At 42.1% G+C, this 26,553-nt stretch overlaps 1 protein-coding gene across 1 annotated transcript in view; it reads left to right on the top strand.

Moving 5' to 3' along the window:
* LOC124612968 (glutamate receptor 1-like) overlaps positions 1-26,553 on the top strand; it is a 1,095,838-nt gene that overhangs the window by 1,028,209 nt on the left and 41,076 nt on the right. The window contains exons 14-15 of the mRNA XM_047141496.1: positions 2,732-2,930; positions 19,581-19,825. Coding sequence (XP_046997452.1) covers positions 2,732-2,930; positions 19,581-19,825 — 444 coding nt within the window. The remainder of the gene's footprint in view (positions 1-2,731; positions 2,931-19,580; positions 19,826-26,553) is intronic.

Raw genomic sequence — 26,553 nt, 5'->3', positions numbered from 1 at the left:
GACCTCATTGTGATACCAACCCTACTGACTCCCACAGTAAGGGCTGTCAACCAGGAGGTATCACTTGATAACAGGACCCGGTTTGGTTGTTATCCAAGACTCACTTATACCACAGCGGGACGTCGACGATATTCTGCGCCCCGTTTTGTTGCTCTTAATTGAAAGCCAACCCGGGCTACATTTGAGCAGGATAATGATTTTCCGCGCACAGCGAGAGTTTCTACTACTCGTCTTCCTACTTGTCAAACCCTACCTCGGCCACCAAGTTCCCTTGATCTCTCCCCAATAGAGAAAGCTTGGAGCATATCGGCAGTATCATCGATCAAACTCGGGATTTTGATGATATAACACGCCAATTGCACAGGTTTTGGCACGACACCTCTCAGGAGAACATCCAACAACTCTATTAATCAGTGCCAAGCCCAATAACTGCTTCCATAAGGGCCAGAGGTGCGCCAACGCGTTATTTACTTGCTCAACTTGTGAAACTCTTTTTCTTGAATAAATCATCCGATATTCTGAAATCGTAATCATTTGTTTGTATCTGCATGTATGTTACATGTACCAATTTCCAAAAAAATGGTTCAAATGGTTTTGCGCACTATGCGACTTAACTCCTGAGGTCATCAGTCGCCTAGAACTTGGAACTAATTAAACCTAACTAACCTAAGGACATCACACACATCCATGCCCGAGGCAGGATTCGAATCTGCGACCGGAGCGGTCGCTCGGCTCCTGACTGTAGCGCCTAGAACCGCACAGCCACTCCGGCCGGCACCGATTTCCTTCCCATTCGGATAATTCCTTCGTGGTGTGTGTCTTTTTCTTTAATTTTTTCTTGGAGTGTTCATAATAAAATCTAGGAATTATTGTCTTGACTGTAAAAACGAGCGCGCTCACGATTCGTGTGTGTGTGTGTGTGTGTGTGTGCGTGCGTGTGTGTGTTTGTGTGTGTATGTGTGTGTTTATGTAACATCTCTCCTAAACCACTGCATTGATTCCAACCAAATTTGGTACACATCCTACTAATTATCTGTCCTGTGGTCCTATAGGGATCTGATCGACTTAGCTGCTGTAGAAGTGGGATGTGGGATAAGTAGTGACTTACTTGCACAACATGTGTGTTATGCAGGTAGTAGTGCGTATGGGGAGAACTGAGCAGGTAAATAGAGGGAGAAAGACAGAGAGGGAGGAGGATGCGGATAGTGGGAGCGAGGAGGATGAGATGGACTGAGAAGGGTAGGAGTAGGAGGTGGCCTGAGAGGGAGACAGAGTGGAAAGAAGAACTGGACAGACAGAGAGAGCGGACGTGAAGAGGAATTTTTTAAATTTACTTTTACTTTCCCATTCGAAAATGGTTGACGCATGTTTTAAAAAGAACGACAATATTTCCATTAAAGCTCTGATTCCTAGGCTACAATGATGTGCCCTACGGAGCATTTCGGTACCAATATTACCAATCGCTAAGACTAATTACGACAGCGTACTAATAATGATTGCCTCTTTGTGTCTTTCGGTTTAGAATTCAGTATCACTAACATTGTAACACATTGATCATCTAGTAACTGTATTTCAAGCAATGTATAATCGTCGCATTTTGGTTGGCGGAAGGTATTTCTCCGTTGTAGGGTCATAGAAAACTGACCAGAGGCTCGGTGGTGAAGAGACCAAAACGATGTTACATACGCGTAATAGTGTGTTGCATGACATCACTATGATACTTCATAGGCATGCCTGCAACACCACTTATTGAAGTCGCAGATTCGTCAGGAGGTAAAAAGTGATGTTTCCTAACGGCAACACTGCTGAGCTAATTGAAAACTGCTGTATGTCTGTTCACTTATCTACAGACCGTTTGTAATGGACGTTTTAATGAAACAGTGTGCGTTTCAAGCAGTAAATTATTCGCAGCCGGTCACTCGTAATATCGACAAATGTACTGCTTGTTAGTCTTCACTAGTGCGAAACATGCATCACGGTGTTTCACCTAAGACATCATCCCACCACCATCACCACTGTCAAAGTTACTTATACTATTACTACTGTCACTATTTCTGTTATTACTAATTAACGAACACAGCTCCCAGAGAAATCATCTTACGAGAATGAACGAGATACAGATGAAGGTTGTAATATATTCTTGTGCAACCTCTGGTGGTTGAATAGTATGGAAACTGACCTAAATGTTGGATTCAATGTTAGACGTCTGCCACATACACTTCTTATTTACGGCGAATAAACATATGAACTTGTGATTGAAGTCTCACTGTCCATTCTTCGACACATACAAATTACATAGCCAACAATTTTCATAACCGGAGACACACACTGAGTCATTTGTCAGGCAGGAATCACATCAACAGGTCCAATCAGGAGGACATTCTTGTTATTTCAGTCAGTTTTCGTGTTAATTTACGGAAAGTTTTCCTGTGTTCGCAGATTGTAAGACCAGACACACATGAGCGAATGAGGTAGCGCAGTGGTTCGCACACTGGCTCGCATTCGTTGGACAACGGTTCACTCCCGCATATGTTCATCCAGATTGATGTTTTACGTGATATTCCTAAATCGCTTCTGGAAAATGTCGGGATGGTTTATGTGAAAGGGGACGCTCGATTTCCTTTCCTATCCTTGACACAATCCGAGCTTGTGCTCCGTCTCTGATGGTCTCGTTGTCGATGGGATGTTAAACCTAGTGTTCCTTTTTTTACCAGACACGTATGATGTACAGGTCTGTCTCCGGGCGCATCGTGGGCAGCGTGTGGTGGTTCTTCACGCTGATCCTTCTGTCGTCCTACACGGCCAACCTGGCCGCTTTCCTCACTGTGGAGCGCATGGTGGCGCCCATCAACAGCCCTGAGGACCTGGCCTCGCAGACGGAGGTCGAGTACGGCACGCTCTACCACGGATCCACCTGGGACTTTTTCAGGGTGAGCACATCCATACAAATATTCAACGCTACGCCACGTTTACTTCGAATACTGATGGTGGCAGAAATTTTCATTGAATATGTTATTCATTAATGAAGAATAGAGGTGAAGGGTCAAAGTATCGCCTCGATATTCTATAGATAATTTTACTGCATTCAATCCAAATCGTTTCCATAACGTCACATGAAGTAAGAGAATGTGTTAAAACTTCATGGTGACCCATGTTTCTTGGTGCTTTGCAAGATAAATAATATCTGTAGAGATGCTATCCTAGAATCCATTATCATATTCATTGGTAGCAACGTACACTTTACACTGAACTGGATAAGCATGCATCACGACAGAGATACACTTTTGTCACACAACTGTGGTAAGTCTGAGCGTATCCTGTTTAATTATAACTCACGAATAAGATTGAGATCAAACGCCTCCAACCTCAAAACGTTTCTGGGACTTTTCCTTAGTGGTCCTAGCTGACCGAGCTGGAAAACTGTGCAATTAATGTTAACCGCTTTGATTTTACGACTAGATTTGATTTTTCAAACTGTCTCCACATTCAGATAAGGCAAGTAGTGTTTTACCAAAATTATTTTTTAAATGTAAATAGCAGATCTGAACAATTATTTAGTCAATTCACATATGGTTCTTAATGGCCATAAAGTCAATCAATTCTTTAGCTATACAATGAACACTTTGAATAGGACAATCGTATAGCCAATTAACATCTTCCACTTCGTCGATAAATTAAAATAGACGAAACATTTAGCGTTCTTTAAGCACTTCTTTAATTAATAAGAGATATATTAAATATTTACATTAGTTTAGCCAGTTAATATCTGCCGATTCAGGATGCGGCTAAAACAGATCAGATGTAAAACGATTTTAAACCTGAACAGTTCCTTAGCACATTGATTAAACCATTATTAGTTCTGAACAACTGATTATCAAATACTCAACTTAACAGAACCTCTGCGACTTGTCTTCTTTGGTGCTATTTCTGGTGTCAGGATACCTGCTTCTCATCTCCGCCTTATACAGGGTGGTTCCAATTCAACTTTCGCTACTTGAGAGGGTCTCCATGAAAGACGAGTGATTGACGGACAATAAAAATTTGTGCAAACATTTATGAAGACATTCGGAAGAGAGATAATGAACAAACTACCGAAAGAAACACATGTTAACTCTCGCATGACAGTGTAACATTTGTTAATTCCATTTACATTGCAGCTAGTAAACGTTGCTCATTGTGACTACCATCTGTATCCTCGACAGCCTGAAAGGAAGCTAGGAATACCATTTCACAGTTACTCCCAACACATTTCGAATGAAGGACCACGGAGTGTTGTGACAGAAATCATGCACTGCTTCAAGATAGCAGATTGCGTCCAGCGTTTCAGCCGTGGCAACAGTAATTTCTTCAACAATTTGTAGTTAATTGACCGTCGGTGTCTCCAAGAAGCAATTCCCAAAATGTCTATTAATTCGAGCTTCCGAATCAACCGCGGTGCGAAAGAGAAAACATCTCCGTATTCCTTTAATGCTTCGATACTCTTGAAGAGCATCAGCAGTATTGCTTTTTTGTTGTTGATAAAACTGCTTTACTAGCAAAGCCCTTCTCTACTTGTGCAGACCGACTCTGAATGTGTGCAGCTGTAGTGCAAACTGACGCTTGTGTGTCAATCATACGTAGCGGTACCAGTACCGGCACCTAATGGCATGTCGTTAGGGATGACGGTTATCGCTGAAACAACCGGTTTTAGGTTATATTGTTTTTTTCTTCAGTGCCAGTTAAAATTGACTGTTGAAACTGCTCAGAATAACCACTTTCAAAAATAACTGATTTTCGGTTTTTTGTTATTACTTCCTGTAATAAACGCAGAAACCGAACAAACCTGAAAACTTTCGACTCCCTGAGTTTTGAGATATACAAAATCAAAATATTAAATTAAATAGGCAAATAAAAATAAAAGAAACTTAGTTCGTCCACCGACCGATGATTTTCTCTAAAAACAAGCCGGCCGGAGTGGCCGAGCGGTTCTAGGCACTACAGTCTGGAACCGCGCGACTGCTACGGTCGCAGGTTCGAATCCTGCCTCAGGCATGGATGTGTGTGATGTCCTTAGGTTAGTTAGGTTTAAGTAGTTCTAAGTTCTAGGGGACTGATGACCTCAGAAGTTAGGTCCCATAGTGCTCAGAGCCATTTCAACAATTTTCTAAAAGCAATTAGCGGCTATATACTATAGAAAATGACCAGTATTCTCTTATTGATTCTAATTCTTTCAAATTCCGTTCAAAAATCACGTAATCGAGGATCATACTATTGGGCATTACGAATAGTCAGTGCTAAAGGGTAAAAACTGAGGTTGAAGAACTCTGTCATTTGTGTTAATTTGAATGTCTTCAAGGGCTGCTAACAGATAGGAGAAAGGCGTATTACTTTAACACAGGCAACTTGTCAGCTACTTCCTACTTTTATCGTAAGCTATGAATGAGTTGTTACGTTTTAAACTTTCTACCCATTTGATGTAGGAAGTCTTTTGCTGCTCTTTCCATTTGTAGTCTTTTAAAGCAATTGGAGCATTTTACATCGTTAATACTACAGTTTATAAAATACTTCCGGACTACGGGTGGTGCCATTCTGTATTACAACTGATGTCCGACGATGACAGTGAGAAACTACCACATACATCAGATGGGCAAGTCTTACACACTGCGTGCACAAGCTTACCATCTAATAGGCCACGCCACATGGTAACTGGTACACTATTGTTTCATCAACGCTGTACCAATTCCTACGTCATGTGTTTCTTGTTCGTTGCTGTCGGCATTGTTATTCTACATCTACATCATCATCTGCATCCATACTCCGCAAGCCACCCGACGGTGTGTGGCGGAGAGTACCTTGAGTACCTCTATCGGTTCTCCGTTCTATTCCAGTCTCGTATTGTTCGTGGAAAGAAGGATTGTCGGTAAGCCTCTGTGTGGGCTCTACTCTCTCTGATTTTATCCTCATGGTCTCTTCGCGAGATATACATAGGAGGGAGCAATATACTGCTTGACTCCTCGGTGAAGGTATGTTTTCGAAACTTCAACAAAAGCCCGTAACGAGCTACTGAGCGTCTCTCCTGCAGAGTCTTCCACTGGAGTTTCGCGATTTTTAAATGATCCTGTAACGAAGCGCGCAGCTCTCCGTTGGATCTTCTCTATCTCTTCTATCAACCGTATCTGGTACGGATCCCACACTGCTGAGCAGTATTCAAGCAGTGGGCGAACAAGCTTACTGTAACCTACTTCCTTTGTTTTCGGATTGCATTTCCTTGGGATTCTTCCAATGAATCTCAGTCTGGCATCTGCTTTACTGACGACCAACTTTATATGATCATTCCATTTTAAATCACTCCTAATGCGTACTCCCAGATAATTTATGGAATTAGCTGATTCCAGTTGTTGACCTGCTATACTGTAACTAAATGATAAGGGATCTTTCTTTCTATGCATTCGCAGCACATTACACTTGTCTATATTGAGATTCAATTGCCATTCCCTGCACTATGCGTCAATTCGCTGCAGATCCTCCTGCATTTCAGTACAATTTTCCATTGTTACAACCTCTCGACATACCACAGCATCATCCGCAAAAAGCCTCAGTGAACTTCCGATGTCATCCACAAGGTCATTTATGTATATTGTGAATAGAAACGGTCCTACGACACTCCCCTGCGGCACACCTGAAATCATACTTTGGAAGACTTCTCTCCATTGAGAACGACATGCAGCGTTCTGTTACCTTGGAACTCTTCAATCCAATCACACAATTGGTCTGATAGTCCATATGCTCTAACGTTGTTCATTAAACGACTGTGGGGAACTGTATCAAACGCCTTGCGAAAGTCAAGAAACACGGCATCTACCTGGGAACCCGTGTCTATGGCCATCTTAGTCACGTGGACGAATAGCGCCAGCTGGGTTTCACACGGTCGCCTTTTTCGAAATCAAAGCTGATTCCTACAGAGTAGATTTATAGTCTCCTGAAAAGATATTATACTCGAACATAATACGTGTTCCAAAATTCTACAACTGATAGACGTTAGAGATATAGGTCTATAGTTCTGCGCATCTGTTCGACGTCTCTTCTTGAAAACGGGGATGACCTGTGCCCTTTTCCAATCCTTTGGAACGCTACGTCCTTCTAGAGACCTACTGCAAGAAGGGGGGGCAAGTTCCTTCGCGTACTCTGTGTAAAATCGAACTGTAGGTGGCACTGATAGGTATTCCCGTTTTCTATTATAACGGAATATTTCAAAGAAACGGAAATTTTACGAATAAAAATTACTCGATTTTTAACAACGGTTTATTTAAAAACCAAAAGTTTTAGAGCTTCTGCTGTGGCTAATTGATACATTTAGTAAAAAATGCACTTTTTACTACCAAGACCAAACAAATACCGAAGAATACCGGATATTCAGAACTAAAAACAGGTATCGGATTTAACATCGGTTTTTTTCCAATCTCCACAAGTCACGACGCTAACACTACCGATAAAGCAAATCTGGACTCATTCGCATAAAGTTGGATACCCATACGGTAAATACTTTTCCGTCTACATTAGCACAAGTAACGAAAGTTTAGGTATAGAGACCCTATACGGCAAAGCGGAAAATTGCCATGCTTGGCCTTGTGCCTTTACGCATATACTGCGTGAACTAGAACTCTACCGACAAACTTTCAGATTTGGTAGTGCGGACCAAAACAAGCAAAAGATGCCTAGTGAACTTTGGCTGTGAAATGACTGCCTTAAGAGCTATGAGCACTTGCTCAGTAGGAGAGAAGTGTTTCCCAGTAGCGAAGATAAACAAGTGCTCATACATACATTTTAAAACCGATGTTTTATTCAGGATTTTAAATATAAATGGTGTTTATAAATTAGTTAAGCAAAAGTCGCCTTTAACTGTGGAAATAGTGCCGCGCGGGATTAGCCGAGCGGTCTCAGGCGCTACAGTCATGGACTGAGCGGCTGATCCCGGCGGAGGTTCGAGTCCTCCATCGGGCATGGGTGTGTGTGTTTGTCCTTAGGATAATTTTGGTTAAGTAGTGTGTGAGCTTAGGGACTAATGACCTTAGCAGTTAATTCCCATAAGATTTCACACACATTTGAACATTTGTGAAAATGGTAAATAACTGACAGATATATTTAATACAGCACTGAATTCCGTACCTCTTCAACTTCCATTCCTGCCTTACACTGTAAGTTCGTGACGTTCAAACCAGGTGGCATGCGCAAATCAGTTATGTCCAACAGTCACAACGGAGCTGTATAACGACGCAAAGTGTGCGTAGAGTTGTTTATGGTTTCTTGAATCCAAATCCGCTCCTACAGTTCAAAGACGATTTCAGGACTAAATGTCGCGAACCACCACCTCAGAGACAAGTGGTTATTAATTGGTACAATCGTTTCACCGAAACTTACTACGTATCACCGAGGACATCGGGACAGGGCCAGCCACCAGTCTCTGACGCAACAATTAAACAAGTTCGGCAGTCTTACATTGGTAGTCCGGGTAATTCAACGAGAGGTAATACCTTGGATTTAAATATGTCTAACGCTGCAGTGTCGAAGGTATTACGAAAAAGAGTTCTTTTTCCAACACTGCGAACTGGATATCTTGCAAGTTTTAAGAGAAACTGAAAAAAAGCTACGAGATGAGTTCTGTGTAGAAACCTTTAAAAATGCAGACTGAAGGTGATTTTCTTAATAAAATTGTGATCAGTGATAGAGCCTACTTCCATACCTGTGGTAAAGTGAATCGGCATAGCCCCCTAACGTTTGAATGTGGGATGACCAGAAAACACGTCACGTGATCCAACAAGTATGGGACTCGCCTAAGGTAAATGTTTTTGGCGCTGTAAGCGGTAATAAAATTAAATACACTCTTATTTACCGAGTTAGCTGTAACTGGCCTATTGTACCTGGAAATGCTTGAACATTACCTAATGCCTCACTTACAGCAGGAAATTGGCCAGAATTAATTTTCCAGCACGCCTGCGCATCCCTGCGTTAATATTGTCAAGCTGTCGGCTTTCTCCGTAGGAATGTGACGAGTTGGACTGCTCGTGGTGGTACAATACGCTGGCTACCACGATCACCTGATTTAGCCGCAATGGACTTCTGTGAATGGGGTTACATCAAAGATAGAGATTTCTTCCTTAGCGTCCGAGAAACATTGACGAGCTGCTACAGTGGATAACACAAGGAGTTGTCACTGGAAACTGATATCAAATGGGACATTCGTCGCGTTGCTAAAGATAGTCACAATCGACATTTGTGTATAGACTTGAAGATATCCTGCATTCAGTGCTGTGTCAAAGATTTCTGTAAGTTATTTAGCATTTATCACAATGGAAGCTTACTTTCGTATACCTAATTTATGAACACCCTACATTCAGTTCTTCCGTAACTTCCAAATTTCGAAATCTGTCAGCTCTTGCACATCAGCTAGACTTCGGTAATACGGCCATGTAATAACGCTGGAGACTATAAGAACAGCCACAAAAAATCTGGAAGGAGATGGAGGGCCAGTCAGTATCCACTGCCGGAAAAAAGTGCAGGTCGGTCAAGGACTGTGTTCAGTGGCACCAACATACAATGTATGCACAGTCAAAGATTGTAGTGCTACTGATCTATTTATCACGATAATCAGCGATCAGATGGCATTCAGGAGGTCTGTATGTGCACCTTCTGGTTTGACGATACACCTCACGTCAAAAAATTTACTATCTCTTTGACGTTGTTGCATTTTTTCTTCCGGTAGTATAGCAGTTAGCATGTTCACCATTAGAAATTTTTCTAAGTAGCCTTCAGTCAAATCATATAGTGAAGCAAAATTTAAATTATGATATAACTTCAGTAGGGCATACTTCGTACAAGTTTAGTTAAGTTATGCGAGAAACATTAAACACGAAGCCTACAACTAAGCTTACACCGCCGGCCTTGGTGGCCATGCGGTTCTAGGCGCTTCAGTCCGGAATCGCGCGACTGCTACGGTGGCAGGTTCGAATCCTGCCTCGGGCATGGATGTGTGTGATGTCCTTAGGCTAGATAGGTTTAAGTAGTTCTACGTTCTAGTAGACTGATCACCTCAGATGTTAAGTCCCACAGTGCTCAGAGCCATTTGAACCAGTTGAAGCTTACACCGATTACTTTGTGTAATGCTCTTACAAGACCAGTGAATGTCATATTAGTCGATATATTACATTCTCTGTGCTCCTAGACCAGTTGTGCATAGTCAGTACATTATTAGACTTTCAACTGAAGTAAATTTACAGAAAACCAATACCCGTTACTTTCATTCAGTGAAAAATATCAGCAGCTATTTTTATTTCGCAGAAAAGAAAAACGTCTTGTGCAGGCTACGATATTCGAGATTACAGTGGCTCTTACAGTCGCCGGCCGTTGTGACCGAGCGGTTATAGGCACTACAGCCTCGGGCATGGATGTGTGTGACGTCCTTAGGTTAGGTAGGTTTAAGTAGTTCTAAGTTCTAGGGGACTGATCACCTCAGAAGTTAAGTCCCATAGTGCTCAGTGCCATTTGAACCATCTTACAGTTATAAGTATCGTATGTTTACATTTTTCCTTAACAAATACCTTTAATAGGATAGAGGATGCATTTTTTCTGCCGCAGTGACAATAATTTATGTACACAAAGCTTCCTGATGATTGGTTTTTATACTGGAGGAAACCTTTATGAAAATTCGTACAGTAGTTTCTGAGATTATCTTCACATAAAGACGAACAAGAGCGCCCGGGCACTTTACTTTTTTTTGTATAGATGATTTACGAGAACGTAGTTGCAAATAGTCCTGCTGAGCGCTTAGCGCAGCCTGGCCTCGCCAAATCACTCCGCTGCGCGCTGCACCCACGCTTGCTGAGTCACGGCCGGCGGCGCCTCGCATCCTGGCCGTGATCGTGCTTTTCAGAGGCTCAAATGAAGCGTGACCAATCGATAGCGCGCTGCTATCACCGGCCTGTAGCGGAACGGTTTACGCAATTTCACAGTCGTTTTGAGGCCAATACACCTGTCAACAGAGTCGAGCTCTACCCGCTGGAAGTATTACCTAATAAACCGCTATAATAATTAATGGTGGCAAAGTTATTTGAGTAAAGCTGCAATGTGGCGTATCAGTTAATTTCGGGCCTGTTTTATTTTTCAAACACACCTCGGTGTTAAACTGTAAATCAGTCTATACGGCGAAAGCGAAATAAAAACTTCAGCAGCAACATGCAGTTGTTGGAAACCGCATACAGTTTCTGTAGCGTTGGTATCTTTAACTTTGTACAGTGCGAGATGGAGCAGGGATTAGCTCAGTGGACACTTTTTTTAGGGACGAGCGTGACGCTTTGAGCTAGGCTTATCAAGTACTGGGTGATCAAAAAGTCAGTATAAATTTGAAAACTGAATAAATCACGGAATAATGTAGATAGAGAGGTTTAAATTGACACACGTGCTTGGAATGACATGGGGTTTTATTAGAACCAAAAAATACAAAAGTTCAAAAAATGTCCAACAGATGGCGCTTCATCTGATCAGAATAGCAATAATTAACATAACAAAGTAAGATAACGCAAAGATGATGTTCTTTACAGGAAATGCTCAATATGTCCACCACCGTTCCTCAACAATAGCTACAGTCGAGGAATAGTGTTGTGATCAGCACTGTAAAGCATGTCCGGAGTTGTGGTGAGGCACTGGCGTCGGATGTTGTCTTTCAGCATCCCTAGAGATGTCGGTCGATCACGATACACTTGCGACTTCAGGTAACCCCAAAACCAATAATCTCACGGACTGAGATCTGGGGACCTGGGAGGCCAAGCAGGACGAAAGTGGCGGCTGAGCACACGATCATCACCAAACGACGCGCGCTAGAAATATTTCACTCGTCTAGCAATATGGGATGGAGCGCCATCCTGCATAAACATCGTACGTTCCAGCAGGTGTTTATCAGCCAGGCTGGGGATGATGCGATTCTGTAACATATAGGCGTACCTCTCACCCGTCGCGGTAGCAGTTACAAAACTAGAATCACGCATTTCCTGGAAGGAAAAAGACCCGATAACGGTAGGTTTTCCATCTAGACAGCTGACATCTGTCTTACATTTGTTATTATACAGGGTGCGACAGATGAAAGTGGCCCGGAGAACAGAGTCGCAGGGTACAAAGAAACACAGCAGGGGGAGGGAAATACAGTACTAATCAGACTATAACAGATCTTGATTGTGACCATCATTCATCTTTTGGCACTTCTGAGACCAGGTCAGCAAGTTGTGGAATGCGGATCGAAGCTGCACTACTGGAATTGCTACAGTCTCGTCCGAAATGTTCTGCTACAGTTCTTGAAGACTGTGTGGGTTGTTGCGATAGACGTTGGGCCTGAGGGCTCCCCACACAAAGTAAGATCGCGCTGACAGATCAGGTGACCTGGGTGACCACCCAGGGCCACGACGAAACTGAACTCTGCTAATAACTGTGTCAGGAATGAATATTACGGAAATTTCAAATATTTTGGAATTCACTATTTCGTGCACATTGGAGACATTACAACCGTCTAGCTCCTCCTAACAGCTAGCGTTACAGAGCGCTGTCGCTCCTCTACAGTCTAACTTCTACCATAGGCCCCGTATACACAACAGTTTGACCTAATTGCATGTTATACTGTTAAAAATACCCGTAACCTATTTCCCTGAGAGTACAAGAAAATATGATGATAAAAACCCATGAACAGAAGGAAAACTTATCTCACTTAATACTTACACGAGTAACATCTGTCACTCTAAATATAAACTGGGCTTTTCGTAAACTCGAAGTCCATTAAATCATACACTTATTTGTTATAATAATATTAATAATTAGTATTCTATGTTAAACCAAAATGAATCACAGTGAGCTTGCATCACATGACTGTGATGTGAACGTTTAAAGTTCCTATGTGACTGAGAATTTAAAACTGTGTGAACATTTTACAGAAATGGTGTAGGGTTTTCCTAGATCTGTCCAGCGTGCATCACAGTTATGATGTTCTCTGAGTTAGCAATTCAGCTAACGACTGGAAAACATAACGTGTCAAAACTAAAAATGCCACCAAGACAGCTAAAAGATATTTACATACAACTAAGGCGATAAATGTTTTCGGTATATAAGTAATGCTTTTCCGAAACTAGAACGTATTACAATATTCCAGCTTGGCCAATTCAACTAAATTTAAGTAATAGCAGGATGAGTTCGTTTTCATAAGAATGTACGATATTGCAGAATCAGTACGGTCAATTTACTGTATATAAATGTAGTATTTCATTGTTGTTTGCGTCGACTTCCGCAACCGTTGTCAAGTTCAACAAAATGATTCCATTTCTAAGGCCGCTTCATGCTGTAACATAGATTCCTTAGGCCATGATTTCAAGTTTCATTCATTACAGTTTTTCATACAGGGTCCAAATTATGATCGTTTATAATGTACACAATCGTGTAGGTGAAGCTGAGATTTGTTACGGGACTCTTGCGATCTCTGAAGCCAGGAAACAATCCCAAACTGACCTACGAAAGGCATCTACACCACAACGCATGCGCACCAAGCGACATTTTGAATATCCTTTCACCTGCTTACACCACAGGCTTTGTCTGTCTTAGCTGTTAGAAACTCATACCTTTCTCTTGCTAAAATCATCCTTGAATATGAAACACATCTTGTTACTGCACTTACAAATTGTAAAAATGTCCCTTGTTTAAATTTACGTTGAAGTATTGTGAACTTCAGCAGCACAAATTAACAGTTGAATCACTCTTTTTCTCTGTTCTTGTTACTACGACACTATGTGTTGCTACTAATGTTATCGAAATAAAAAAAACCTGAAAAAAATCGAACCGCCTGAGCTGGTGTCGTAAGAGAGTGGTAGGATGCTCAAAACATCACGCGTCGCGCACGCGTTGTCGCTCATATCGTTTGCAGGCATTCCTCCTTGTCGGAGGGTGCTGGTTCCACTGCTGTATCTTCAGTTAACAACGCCCCCCCCCCTTCACTAATAAGAAATTTATGAAGTTCACGACGGGATTCGGCCCTTACAATTACTCCATTATCATCTGACTTTACTACTCTACAGTATAATTTTCAGATCCACTAGAAAATGGCCTAAGAGGAAAGACCGACACTGGTCATGGAATTAATAATGTTCTTATTAGTAACTGGAGCGACATTTCACTAGCCGGTATTCTGATGATCTGCAGATGATTGCTTGAGCAATGGAAAACGGTTATGGTTACATAAATAGCGATCAAGACAAATCTTATATTTAAGTATACTAACGGCCAATGCTAAAATGCGCCATTGATCTAGTAACAGGCATATACGGGATGGAACATAACGATATTGAAAAACTGTGAGGGGTACATGAGGCAATAGTTGAGAGCAGGAACCCAATGCAGGAAGGTCTTACAACGACGCTACTGGGAGGCAAAGTTATAAGAGACCATTCTATACCGCCTGATCACCTCTGTGACAGCATATGAGGCCTTTCGCTACCACCTGCGTCACCTCTGCTATTAGCGATCTCTAAGTTGTGCTCGTTGTCCATCAGTGTGAAAACTCCTTTACGTTGCCGAATGGCTTGCCTAGTGGCAGCCCTGTAACTTCTACGCTCCTTAGCGGTGTTGAATGACATTTGCGGACATGGTCTAGAGGACTATCTACAATCATTCGGAGTTGCCGATATTGTGCTATTACGCTCTGTATAACAGACGGATAAAGGTCACTTGCCATAGCAGCGAAATTTTTGGTTCATATTATAGCATGAAGCGTTCATATACCTGGAAATCTAGTCTCTCTATGTACAAAATGAAGTCGTCTGCTCATTCCCGTCTGTACATTCGGACTAATCTCAGGAGCTACTATAGGGCTTGATCAGCGTTCGACTAATAGATACACTGATTCTCGAGGAAGGTTTTTGTGTATAATTCATTAAAATTTTGTGGACCGAATTTCGTCTAGCGGTGAAGTGCGTGAGGGAGAAGGGCAAAGTTGCGCGATCGATTCTCGGCTGGTCATCTTCTTTCTTCCTTTTTGTTTTTGACATTATCTTCTAACGCAGCATGCACCTCACAATGATATGGACATTCGCTGGAAGCGAAATGTGATTCGCATTCCAAGTCACACTATAGGTACTCTGTCCCAGGTTGAATTACTGGTTAGGGACACGCAAGTCACCTAAGTGACGTTCAGTTGATTGCAATAGTTTCAGAACAATTGTTTAGCAAAAAAACATGCGGATTTACACTCTTCGGTTTTCAATTTTTTATACGAAAAGTAAAACTTTTTCCGAGTAAAACTGCGGTGTGGGAAGCATTTTTGCTTCATTTACGTAATGAAACTTTTTAGCAGCATAGCAGATGATTCAATTGAACTTCAGGCTTTTCGCTGTCCTTGAATCAGACAGACGCGGATACGATTCTTTGCGTAGAAGCGGGACACAGTGTGCCGTAAGAGATCCACGAAGAAGGATTACAGCAATGCGTCTGAACAATGCATCGGTTGGGACTTAGCTTTCTAACAGGACTTCCGTCACTGGCTAAATATTTACATCACGTGGTTTTCCTATTTCATTTTATTTTCTTTAGGGACCGATGACCGTAGCAGTCTGATCCCTTTAATCCCACAAACCAATCAATCTTTATTTTCTTTGTGAGCTTCAGTTACGATCAACTTAACCATCCTCCCATGGGTGATAAGCTACAAATTAAAATATACATACCCCAATCACACACACACACACACACACACACACACACACACACACACACACACACACATACACATACACATACACACATATATATATATATATATATATATATATATATATGTGTGTGTGTGTGTGTGTGTGTGTGTGTGTGTGTGTGTGTGTGTGTATAAGGTCCGATCGGTCGCAAAATGGAAATCACTTTGAAAATCAAAATTGTTTTATTTGCAGCAGTTAGGTACACCTTCCAGCTACTTCTCTACATAGTCTGCGCTCTGATTTATACATCTGTTGTAGCGCTGTACCAACTTCCCAATACCATCGTCATTGAAGCAAGCCGCCTGTGCTTCCTGCCAATTCTCTACGCTGGTCTACAGCTCGTTGTCTGTGCCAGAACGTTGTCTTCATAGCTAGTGGTTCATGAGAGCAGAGATGAAACTCAGGGAAAATCAATTACGGGCTCCATTTTGGGTGATCAAACACTTCCCATCGAAAACTCTGCAGGAGCGTCTTCAGTGCCCCTCCAGACTGCGGCCGAGAATTGTCATACAGAAGGAAACGCATGGCAGCTACGTTATGTGGGCTGCATGACTTCAGGGAAAATCTCACACCAGGCCCTCGTACATGGCGGGAGACACTATTGTTCTAAGCATCTTTACATGCTCAGTGGTCGCTCAGAACTGAAAACAGCGACATGACGATATCGACGGGTACACTAGAGACACTGCACAACATATCTGTGCAAAGCTTCATCGAATTTTCACTGTGGTTTCCATTTCGCAGCCAATTGGACCTCACTTTCCGAATAGCCCTCGTATATATTTATATATATGGTATTAAACAGATTAATTGCATTATGATTTGCTCTCATAGGTGCCACGCGATGTCACTCCAAACACATGTTTGGAGCAGATAACACGCATGCCTCTGCGAATTTTCCTGATGTGGACTGCTTAATTCGCTTAAGTTATATAAAAATCCAGACAACATTGTAGGTAGGGGAACCATAGGTACGAGTACTCGTCTTGGTTGTCAATAAACCTCTTCAGCTGTACTTAGTCCTTTATTTTTGCTCATTACCGGTTTCGTGGCAGTAAAAGCCACATCTTCCGGTGAACATATTACTAAAACTTTAAAAGTCACGTGTATGATAGTGATGATGTTTAACTAACGTTGTATTCTGAGTTCCATGCTTAATTCTGCGCAGCGTCCCGTGAACAAATAGCAATCCGGCCATAAATGTGCTACGTGTGCTGAGGCACGGCGGGTCGCTAGTAATTATCTAAAAATAATGTATGTTCGTTCATTTTCTATGTACCCCTAGATCAGCCATCTGATTCCAATGAGTTGTTGTCAGTATGCCCACAAGGGTTTATTCTGGCGTACAAACCACCTGCCTCCCCTTGGCGTGGGTGTGGAGGTCAATAGGGGGTGACATAACATCGTAATTCAGGAGTGTATTGATAAGTTTCAACCAAATGTATATACCTTTGTACAAATCATTTGTATAAATCCAGGTGTATGTGTGTGAAAGGAGTGGGGGAGGGGGGGGGGGGAGCTATGACGTGTGAAAACAGTCGATAACGACCGACATTAATACCGAATACATTGTTTTCGAGTTCGGTAGACAGTCCCAATACATCTGCTCCCCTAGGAGTGGGGCTATGCATGGTAGCAATGATTGCAAAGACAGTGACATATCAACATATCTCTGTAACGGCTGAAATAGTTTGTACCAAACGTAGTACAAGTATTATGGGAAAAAATACCATGACAGGAAAACAGCCCTAGCATCCATATGGTTGGGGGTGGGGATGATAAGGAGTGGCATAAAAGTATAAGGGGCGATCGGAAAGTTTACATTCGAAGGCCGTGCATTCCAGAATCGGTATGTCAGTCAGGGAAAATCGCCATGAGCAGTGAGGTAATAATCCCACCGACGCGACACGTTGATGATACCCGTCTGATGCGTGAAGAAGTCCATAACTGCCTACTGCACATCCTCCTTCAATATAAATTGAGAGCCCTTCGAGGACTTTTCTAAGGAACGGACGGCGTGATAATCGCATGGGGAAGGACCAGCACTTCAGGGAAGGTGCTCGAGTGTCTCTCATTTGAATTACCATAACTTCTGTGTTTCGACATATGCGATATGGGGACATGCGTTATCAGGAAGCAGCAACATCTCTTGGTGCGTCATTGCACAATGGTGGTTTTCTACAGACCTGTCGCACCGTACACATTCTTCTTTGGCCAATGGTTGTCTACTGGTGTATAACCTTCGACAGCAAAGATAATAAAATTAGCTCGCTGGTCCTATTTGGAGACATTTGGTATTAACGTCGCCATTACGTTTCCGCATTTACAGCAAACACGTCGAAAAGACACGAATGACACACAAATCCTTCGTCTACATGTCGGTACTTATACACCGGCAGCAGAGTCGCGCTACATTGCATACGCTGCTGTAATGCCCTCAAACAGAAACTTCCTGATCGCCCTCTGTTTACAAAATACTGTGGGGATAAAAAATCCTTAGGGGTGGGATGGGAATAAGAGGGGGCGAAATGGAAAAATGTTCGAAAACAGAGTGTTCATGTTCCTTTTCTGTATTTAACTGACTTGGAATACTTTATAAAGTAATGTCTACCTCTTACCTGTGTTGTCAGGTTCGCCAACCAGGACGCGAGTATGAGAGGTGCACGAGTATGTATAAAGGAGCAGGCGTCAGCAAAAACATTTTTAAATTTAACACACACAAAATTATTTTATTTGATTTGTGCATGTAAATGTGTCTGCTTTGTACGTGCGTACCTGCTTAGAAAGAAAATGAGGTATCGGAAGGCCTGACGGGCGCAGTTCATATTTTAGGAAAGTAAGGTCAGATTAGGCGCGAAATGGAAACTGTGAATATCTGATGGAACTTTGTACAGACGTGTTGGACAGTGTCTTTAGTGTGCCTGTCGACCGCTTCACGTTGGTCTTCTCAGTTCAGAGCGAAAAATGGTTCAAATGGCTCTGAGCACTATGCGACTTAACTTCTGAGGTCATCAGTCGCCTAGATCTTAGTACTAATTAAACCTAACTAACCTTAAGACATTACACACATCCATGCCCGAGGCAGGATTCGAACCTGCGACCGTAGCGGTCACGCGGTTCCAGACTGAAGCGCCTAGAACCGTACGGCCACACCGGCCGGCTCAGAGCGAAAACTCATCACATAGAAATTCCTAAAACAACAGTGTCTTCCCCCAAGTGTGTGGATCTGGAGAGAGATTTTACCTGATGGTATGCAGCCCACATAACATAAATGTCATGCGTTTTCTTTCTTTAAAACTATTTTCAGCCGCATTGTGCAGGGGCAATGAAGACGCTCCTGCAGCGTTTTCGATGGTAAGTTTTTGATCATCCACAATACAACCCTTGATTGGCTCTCTCCGTTGTTCATCTCTGCTCACATGAACCGCTGGCTACGAAGACATTTTTGCACAGGCAGCGAAACGCAGACCAGCGCACAGAATTGGCGGAAAGCACAGGCGGCTGCTTTCTGTGACGAGGGTACCAGAAAGTTTGTACAACGCCACGACAAATTTCTGAGTCGGAGCGGCGACTATTTAGAGAGGTAGCTGGAAAGGGTGGCTAACTGTTGCGAATAAAGAATTTTTGATTTTCACTGTGGTTTGCATTTTACGTCGGATCTGACAATACTTTCCGAATAGCCCCCGTAATTACTCATTTGTCAAGGATTTAGTATTGCTCGAAACCTACTAATAGCTTTCCTTTAACATTTCTCACGAAATTTTAAGGAATTCATATACCAGTGAAATACTACACCTGTATTTACCTGCTTCTTTCACTGCAACACAGAGGTCGCAGATCACGCTGTACAGCAAAATGTGGGAGTTCATGAACTCCCGCAAGCACGTGTTCGTGCGAACGTACGACGAGGGCATCCGAAGAGTGCGTACGTCGAAAGGGAAGTACGCGCTGCTGATCGAGTCCCCTAAGAACGACTACATCAATGAGAGGGAGCCCTGCGACACCATGAAGGTCGGCCGCAACCTGGACGCCAAGGGCTTCGGTATCGCGACGCCATTGGGATCGCCCTTAAGGTAACAGGCGCTGTGATGCTGCACTTAGTTGAGGCGTACGAGCTATTGTCACAGTTTATTTCATTTTTACAGCCCCGTACTTCGATCGCTAAAAACGGAACCGATTAGAATTACTTTGTTGGCCGTCTGTTTGTCTGTCTGTCAGTCCGATTGTTAAGAAAACTCCTTCTCTAGAAAGGGTAGACGTATCAAGTAAAAATCTGTGCTACATACTACGGTCTACGGTCCCTTGGCGGTGTAAAAAACTGAAACTTCTAAGTTAATGCAATCAACAGTACGGCCATTTACGTCACATAATTTGTATCCCGTTGACCCGGAATCATGAAATTGGCAACAAACAAGGTTTCACTCTACAATTGAAAGAAAAAATCCGAAAATTTTTAATTTTTTATTATATGCGTATATAAATGTATTATATTTTATATACTTTGTCATTATGTATACGTATTTTTTTGTCGTCCGACTGAATGTCCAGCCTGCAGTTAAACCTCTTTACCTCACTAGCAGTAACGCGTATCAAGTTGATATTTATGTCACACACGAAAGTCTAAGGCATGTGGGCAGTGTAATAATTGTAAGCATCTAGGTCATTACAATCAAAAGATACGAAAACTTGTATCACATATTTTGATACTCGCAGACTCACTCATCAAAGTCTGTAATCATGAAATTTGACATGAAAGTTTCACCGTATGAACTAAAGGAAAATATCCGAAAACCGTTAATTTGTAATTATATCACACAAAAATAGTTCTTTTGTCATTTGTTACACGACTACAAACTTAAAATTAAAGCATTCTAAAATATCTTAGAATTTTCGGGACTGATAATTTGTCTGTACCAGTGTCGATAATAGGCAAAAATCGCCGGGACTGTCGATTATCGGAATGGATGAACTTTCCAGATACTTTGACTTTGTACGGATCCTTCGCTGTATGAATTCTAGACTCACTTATCTGGATTTTAAAATTACAGGTAATTGTTACACTTTAATAAGAAAGATCAAAAAGAGGGAAAGATGAGGGCTTCTATTAAAGGGAGACGTGTATATTTTAAGTTAAAAATAATAAAACATTATTGTCTGTGACAAGGGTCTGGCTTGTGATAGGGGATTTTACGGTCACCTTTTGATTCAGATCACAATCGAACAGTGTAACGTATATGCAACCAATACCGCAGCTACCAGTACACGGAATCTAACCCGCATAACACCGTGTGCGTATTATGTGAGTGTCAGTTTCACTGTTCTTTAAGCTCTCAAACAGATCGTTACATGAAAAACTAAAAACTAACATTTGGATAAGCTATCTGAGTGTGTTTTTAAACAAAAATTTACAAGTGACACAGAATCTGACTTGCGCAACGGAATTTACTGGATTAGAGTCCATGACATGTTGTGATGTATCAGTGTCTCTGTTTTGGCCCTACGTTTTGCACTCACCTCTTTAGATGACTGCCTTTTTCCATGTGGTTTACAGAAATTCGCAGCAACATGCAGCAGCAGCGGCTAAAGCTTGTTGTTATTAAGAATTAATTTAATGAAAATGAGTATTCCTAGGTCCTGTTAACTATTAAATAACTTTTGAAAAGGGCTTTCATTAATTAAGTCCATTTAAAACTTTAGAATCATCATGAGCAAATACTAATAATGGCAAAGAAAATGACATGTATGTCAATAATGGCTGAGTACCGGATTAACAAATTATTTCAATTTCAAAGCTACACTAACATTTAGTAGCCACAGCATATTATATAGATGTGGAGAATAATTATTGTTTTTGGGAGGATAAAGAGGTTTCTTTAACTGACAATCAAAACGTAGGATTATTGCAAACTCGGACTAAGAATCAAGAGGCTAACCCTGCAATTGCTTTTGCGCTATGCTTGCGAATTTGATCTGCCATCACCGAGTTGAGGGCAGTGTAACAGGTGTTCTGTCTCCGAGCTCTTGACCGATACTACTACTTCCCCTCTCGCAGGCAACCTCGTCTCACAGCAGTGCCTAGAATCGCGCTCCCATGTTCCGCCCTCAGATTGTTGCTATCGATAACTGAGTGCTTACGAATTCAAATAGGGTTGACTATATTGTGCTCAACGTAATGGAGAGTTGTGACACACTCCTTACAGCAGTTCAGTGTCTAAAATCGTGGGACAGACTTCAATCGTGCCTTGGCACCAGGATGTTTTTCGCCAGAACGAGAGTATCTTTTGAGTAAATATGGTTGCATTAGGATAATGTCAGTAGGAAACTTTCTTCGGTATTCTGTCTCTTAAAGAAATAAAAATACATTTTATGCACTGGTAAGAAGTGTTTCACTGAGCATCATTGTAGACACATCACCGTAACACGTTAGTAAATGTGCAGCTTCAATGCTCGGACTCTGACATGAGCAACACCACGTTTTTCTTTCTTTATTTTCAAGGTAATAAAGCTTCATGGTGACCCTCTTATACAAGAGTTAATTTGTTTACAGTATGTTTCGAATTACGTTTTGACAGGCTACTGAACCATAACGAATTTGCATTCTGGCAAGCTGTGGCGTTGTCTGTGAGGGTGAAGAAGGTGTTCAGACATACAGGAGCTGGTACTCAGCAGACAGAGCTTACTCCCAGCACGCACAGCAAGAAGCAACATCACAAATACACAAATAATGACTATAAGGGACAGAAACGGAAATAATAACTGGGAAAAGATAGGACCCTTTTGTGACAGAGAAAAAAGGCCATATGCGTTAATTTTTCAGGTGTTGTTTGACAGTGGGTGAGTCAGTAATGCAATGAATCGTGCGAAGGGAGAAGCGTAGCTTATTCAAGATATAGCCAGCATCAACAGAGGCGGAGTTTGCGAAAGTTTTAGTTGTATGAATCAGCAAGGCTGGGATTCTAGACAAGTGAGACCTTGTGTTGCGAGTATGATGACTCGTTCTCTGTTGACACTTGAGGGGATACACGTGCATTGAGGTGTCGAAGAAGTAGCCGTACGTAGGAGGTCACGTGACTTGTCGGCGAACACCCCAACTGGGTGACGTGGTCACAGAAACGGGTGTTGCGGATGTATCACATACAGACCTTCGAGGCTAGTTCTACCATTTGTTCAGCTTCTCCTGTCTGGTTAGATTACATCGTAATATCCTAGTATAGGTTCGGCAGGAGGTGTAGATACAAAATTAAGTACTGTACATAAAATGGATGTATCGTCCCCTACTCTCCTCTGAACATAGGACATCATCATCATCATCACGTTAAGAAATGTAAATGTAGAACTTTTGGAGGCATAGGAACAAGTGAAAGACTTCCTGTACATGGCGTCAGTATTTTTCGTCCACTTGAGTTGCCCATTGAAATTTACACGTAGGTTATACAATGTTTCCTGATACGGTACTGATAAGAATAAAAATTGTTCGTGGAGTTTAGAAATACTTCAACATCTATGGACAAAGTAGGTCCAGAGCCGGATGTGCTGTGGTTAAACTTACGCTATACTGGTATGTTGAAAGATAATGTGAGCCCGTTGACGGGAGAAACTCCACCTGAAGAAAGCCAAATTACGCTTTCTGAGTCGAGTGATTATGGGGATACGACAACAAGAAATTCGTCTTGTTTTTCTGGCTAGACTCTGCCTCTCAGTCACGATCGAAGATATTCCACTCACTCGCTTGAAAACGTATTGGCCGCTCAAGAACCTGTTGGACGGAGAGCTATCAAACGTAATCAACCATTAAGATCTGGAGAAAATATGGGGAGTACAGAGCATTAACGTAAATTCTTCATTTGTGTGCTCGTAGTGTCCGTAGTTGCTTTATAATTCTTGAGGGTATTTTTGTTCTGTCACTGCACCTATGAAAATGGGTGATTTTTTTCACCTGACGCATTTCGCTTTATTGAGCTAAAGCGTAATCCGTGGTCTGTAATTAAGTTATATACATTTTGATTTAGATCGAAAAACAGTTCGTTATGAGTAGGTTGATTTGTACTTACGGTGATTTTTCGGCTGATTTCTCGCGTACGTACGGAAATGCCCTGTGCTAGCACACCGTTGTTTTTCTGAGTTAGACATTAATAATTTTGGTCTAATTTTTAGATACTCTGCAGCACTGGGCATTTTTTATGTTTTTGACAACACATTTTTCTGCACCTCACTGTATTCTGTTTGTTTTTGTTCTTCAAGTATGTGTTGTTGTTTGTGTTTCGTAGTGTAGCCAACATAACCTTTCCACTACTTGTCTTTCACATAACCGTACTTTTTATTTTTAATTAGATTACTGGAGGTGTGTAATTCTATTTAATTATAATCAAAATACCCACGGGTGTACTGTCGTCCTACAGTGTCCAACGGGCACAATATTTCGGCGATCATACATGTCGCCATCATCAGGTGAACTGACGGACTGAGCTCCTGTGAACGTACCGGCACGGAGATCCGTACGCTATGGCTGCTCAGAGGGAACTGGATTCGGTCGCGGCGGCGGCCGATTTAAATACTCTCCGCCCGCGGCGCGCTCCCTCCACCGTCCGCGCCCCGCGCCACGGTCGCGTGGTGGAACAGATTGCGACGTCGTCTGAGATGACGTCGATGTGATGGCTCAGTCCGCCGTGGTCGTCACAACTATACGTTTGCTCGATTTACTCTTGATTAACCCAATCGCTGGTTCCCAAGCCTTGCTAAGATTATAGCCACAGTCACGGTTTATGAGGTTGTTACTGGTGCGAATTTCGATGGGCTCTCTAACAACGCTGTCCCAGTATCTCGACGTCTGTACCAGAATCCTCGTGCGTTCGTACTCCATAGCGTGATTTTCCGACAAGCAATGTTCAGCGACCGCCGACTTTTCCAAAAACCTTTACGTAGTCAATGAAGGCAAGAAAAGTTGATAAACTGAATTCACTGTGTTTTTATGTAAGTTGTGCCATAGTGAAGATAGAGGCCAGAGATGTTCTCCCTTAGCAGAAAGCGTACTGGGCATACGATAAGTTTCAGCGATTGCTGATGGTCATATTGTTAAAATACTACCGAACAATTTATAACATGCACCACTGTAGTTCCCATGTTCAGGTCTATTCCACATAAAACTTGTATCCTAATATTGCAGAAATGGAGTGTGCTATTGAAGTGGAGTTTTCACAGAATGGTTCGGTGGTCAGGAGCTCCCAGTGTTGGCCAATAAACAGATTGTAATAATACTTATAAAGTGTATTTTTTGAGCAAACATACACTTTTTTAAATGTAACAGTGTGTATTGACACTATCAAACTAAAAGTAGGATAATTTAGAATGTCAGCGCTATTTGTTGCAGGATTCTAGTGCCAGTCTTTACGATATATCTATTATTGGGAAGTTCCCACAAACACGCTTATGTGAGTACAATACCCATAGTGGCACACACTAAAAAAAAGAAAATAAGTGCGTACATTAGTTACGCGAATTGTGACCAGTAACGGAACAATTCACCATCACAGGTTGTGTTCTAAATGGCCAACGGCGGTGGAAATACACACTTCCAGTCTGTCATGAAACGACTGCTGCACATTTCAGCGAAGATGAAGGCTGCAGTTATACGTACGTATCTGCATATTATCAAGTGTCAGTGGTATGTCCTTGTAGATAGCGTCTTTTGGCTTTCCCCACAGTATACTTCTACAGGCTTCAAATCAGGGGAACTGGCCGGCCAAGGTACAGGTCCTCTGTGTCTAATCCAACGATTTGGAAACAATTCGTGAAGCCATGATGAAGCAGTTCGTGCACTATGGGCTGGACAGCCATTATCTTGGTACCTCAGGCTCCTCCCAGTCTGTTGAGGTATGTCTTCTAGCATGGAAGATGGACTTTCAGGAGGCTGCGTTACTTGTGCGCATTCAGTGTTCCGTCTATAAATAACGGACCAATGAGCTGATGGTGCACTATCCCACACCACACGTTTACGTTACACGGACACAGACGTTCCACCTAACCAAGCCAACGGGAATTGTCAACGAACCAGTAGGACATGTTTCTGTGGTTTACCCGGTCATAAGTGGTAAACGTGGCTTAATCACTAAACAAGGTACATAATGCAATAATGCATCCGGGGTATCCTGTCTTAATGCCCATATACAGAATTTAACGCGATTCTTATAATACACTTGCCTGGAGCTCTCGATGGAGGTAAATGTAATAAGGATGGAATCTATATCGATGGAAAATGTGTAGGACCCTTGCCTGACTCATGCTAATTGCTCGTGAGCTAACGATCGGATCAGCTGCAAGAGCAGCAAGAACATTCATTTGCCCCTCTTCTGTTGTCAGTTGTCTCCTTCTGTTACGTTGTCTAGATATTGCACTACGACTTTCACGTAACTGGTTGAAGAGGTTGATAAATAACTGCCGAGATGGTTGACGTGTACTGGGACATCTTGCCGAATATGCTGTACGAGAACGAACGGCCTTCTTTCTACACTCTCGACACACCATGAGCATCTCAGTTAATGCTTGGATTGTGACATGCTGACTAGGAAGTCGCAGTTGCACTCAATGAACGAACAAGCTCTCTGCAAGAAAACATAAAAACATCGAACCTATTAACTTCGCAGGTTGATTGCAACAAACAAGTGCTGCTGTGGAAACTTTTCAAAATTCGATATCTCGTAAACTACTCGCACTAGAATCCTTCAATAAACACTACTGACGTTCTAGTTTATCCTGCTTTGATCCTGTTAATGTCAATATGCATCGTTCCATGTAAATAAAGTAC

Source organism: Schistocerca americana, chromosome 4 (assembly GCF_021461395.2).
Source record: "Schistocerca americana isolate TAMUIC-IGC-003095 chromosome 4, iqSchAmer2.1, whole genome shotgun sequence".
In the NCBI taxonomy this organism is placed as follows: domain Eukaryota; kingdom Metazoa; phylum Arthropoda; class Insecta; order Orthoptera; family Acrididae; genus Schistocerca; species Schistocerca americana.
The sequence above is the reverse complement of the archived record's forward strand: the minus strand, read 5'-3'. Positions and strand labels throughout refer to the sequence as shown.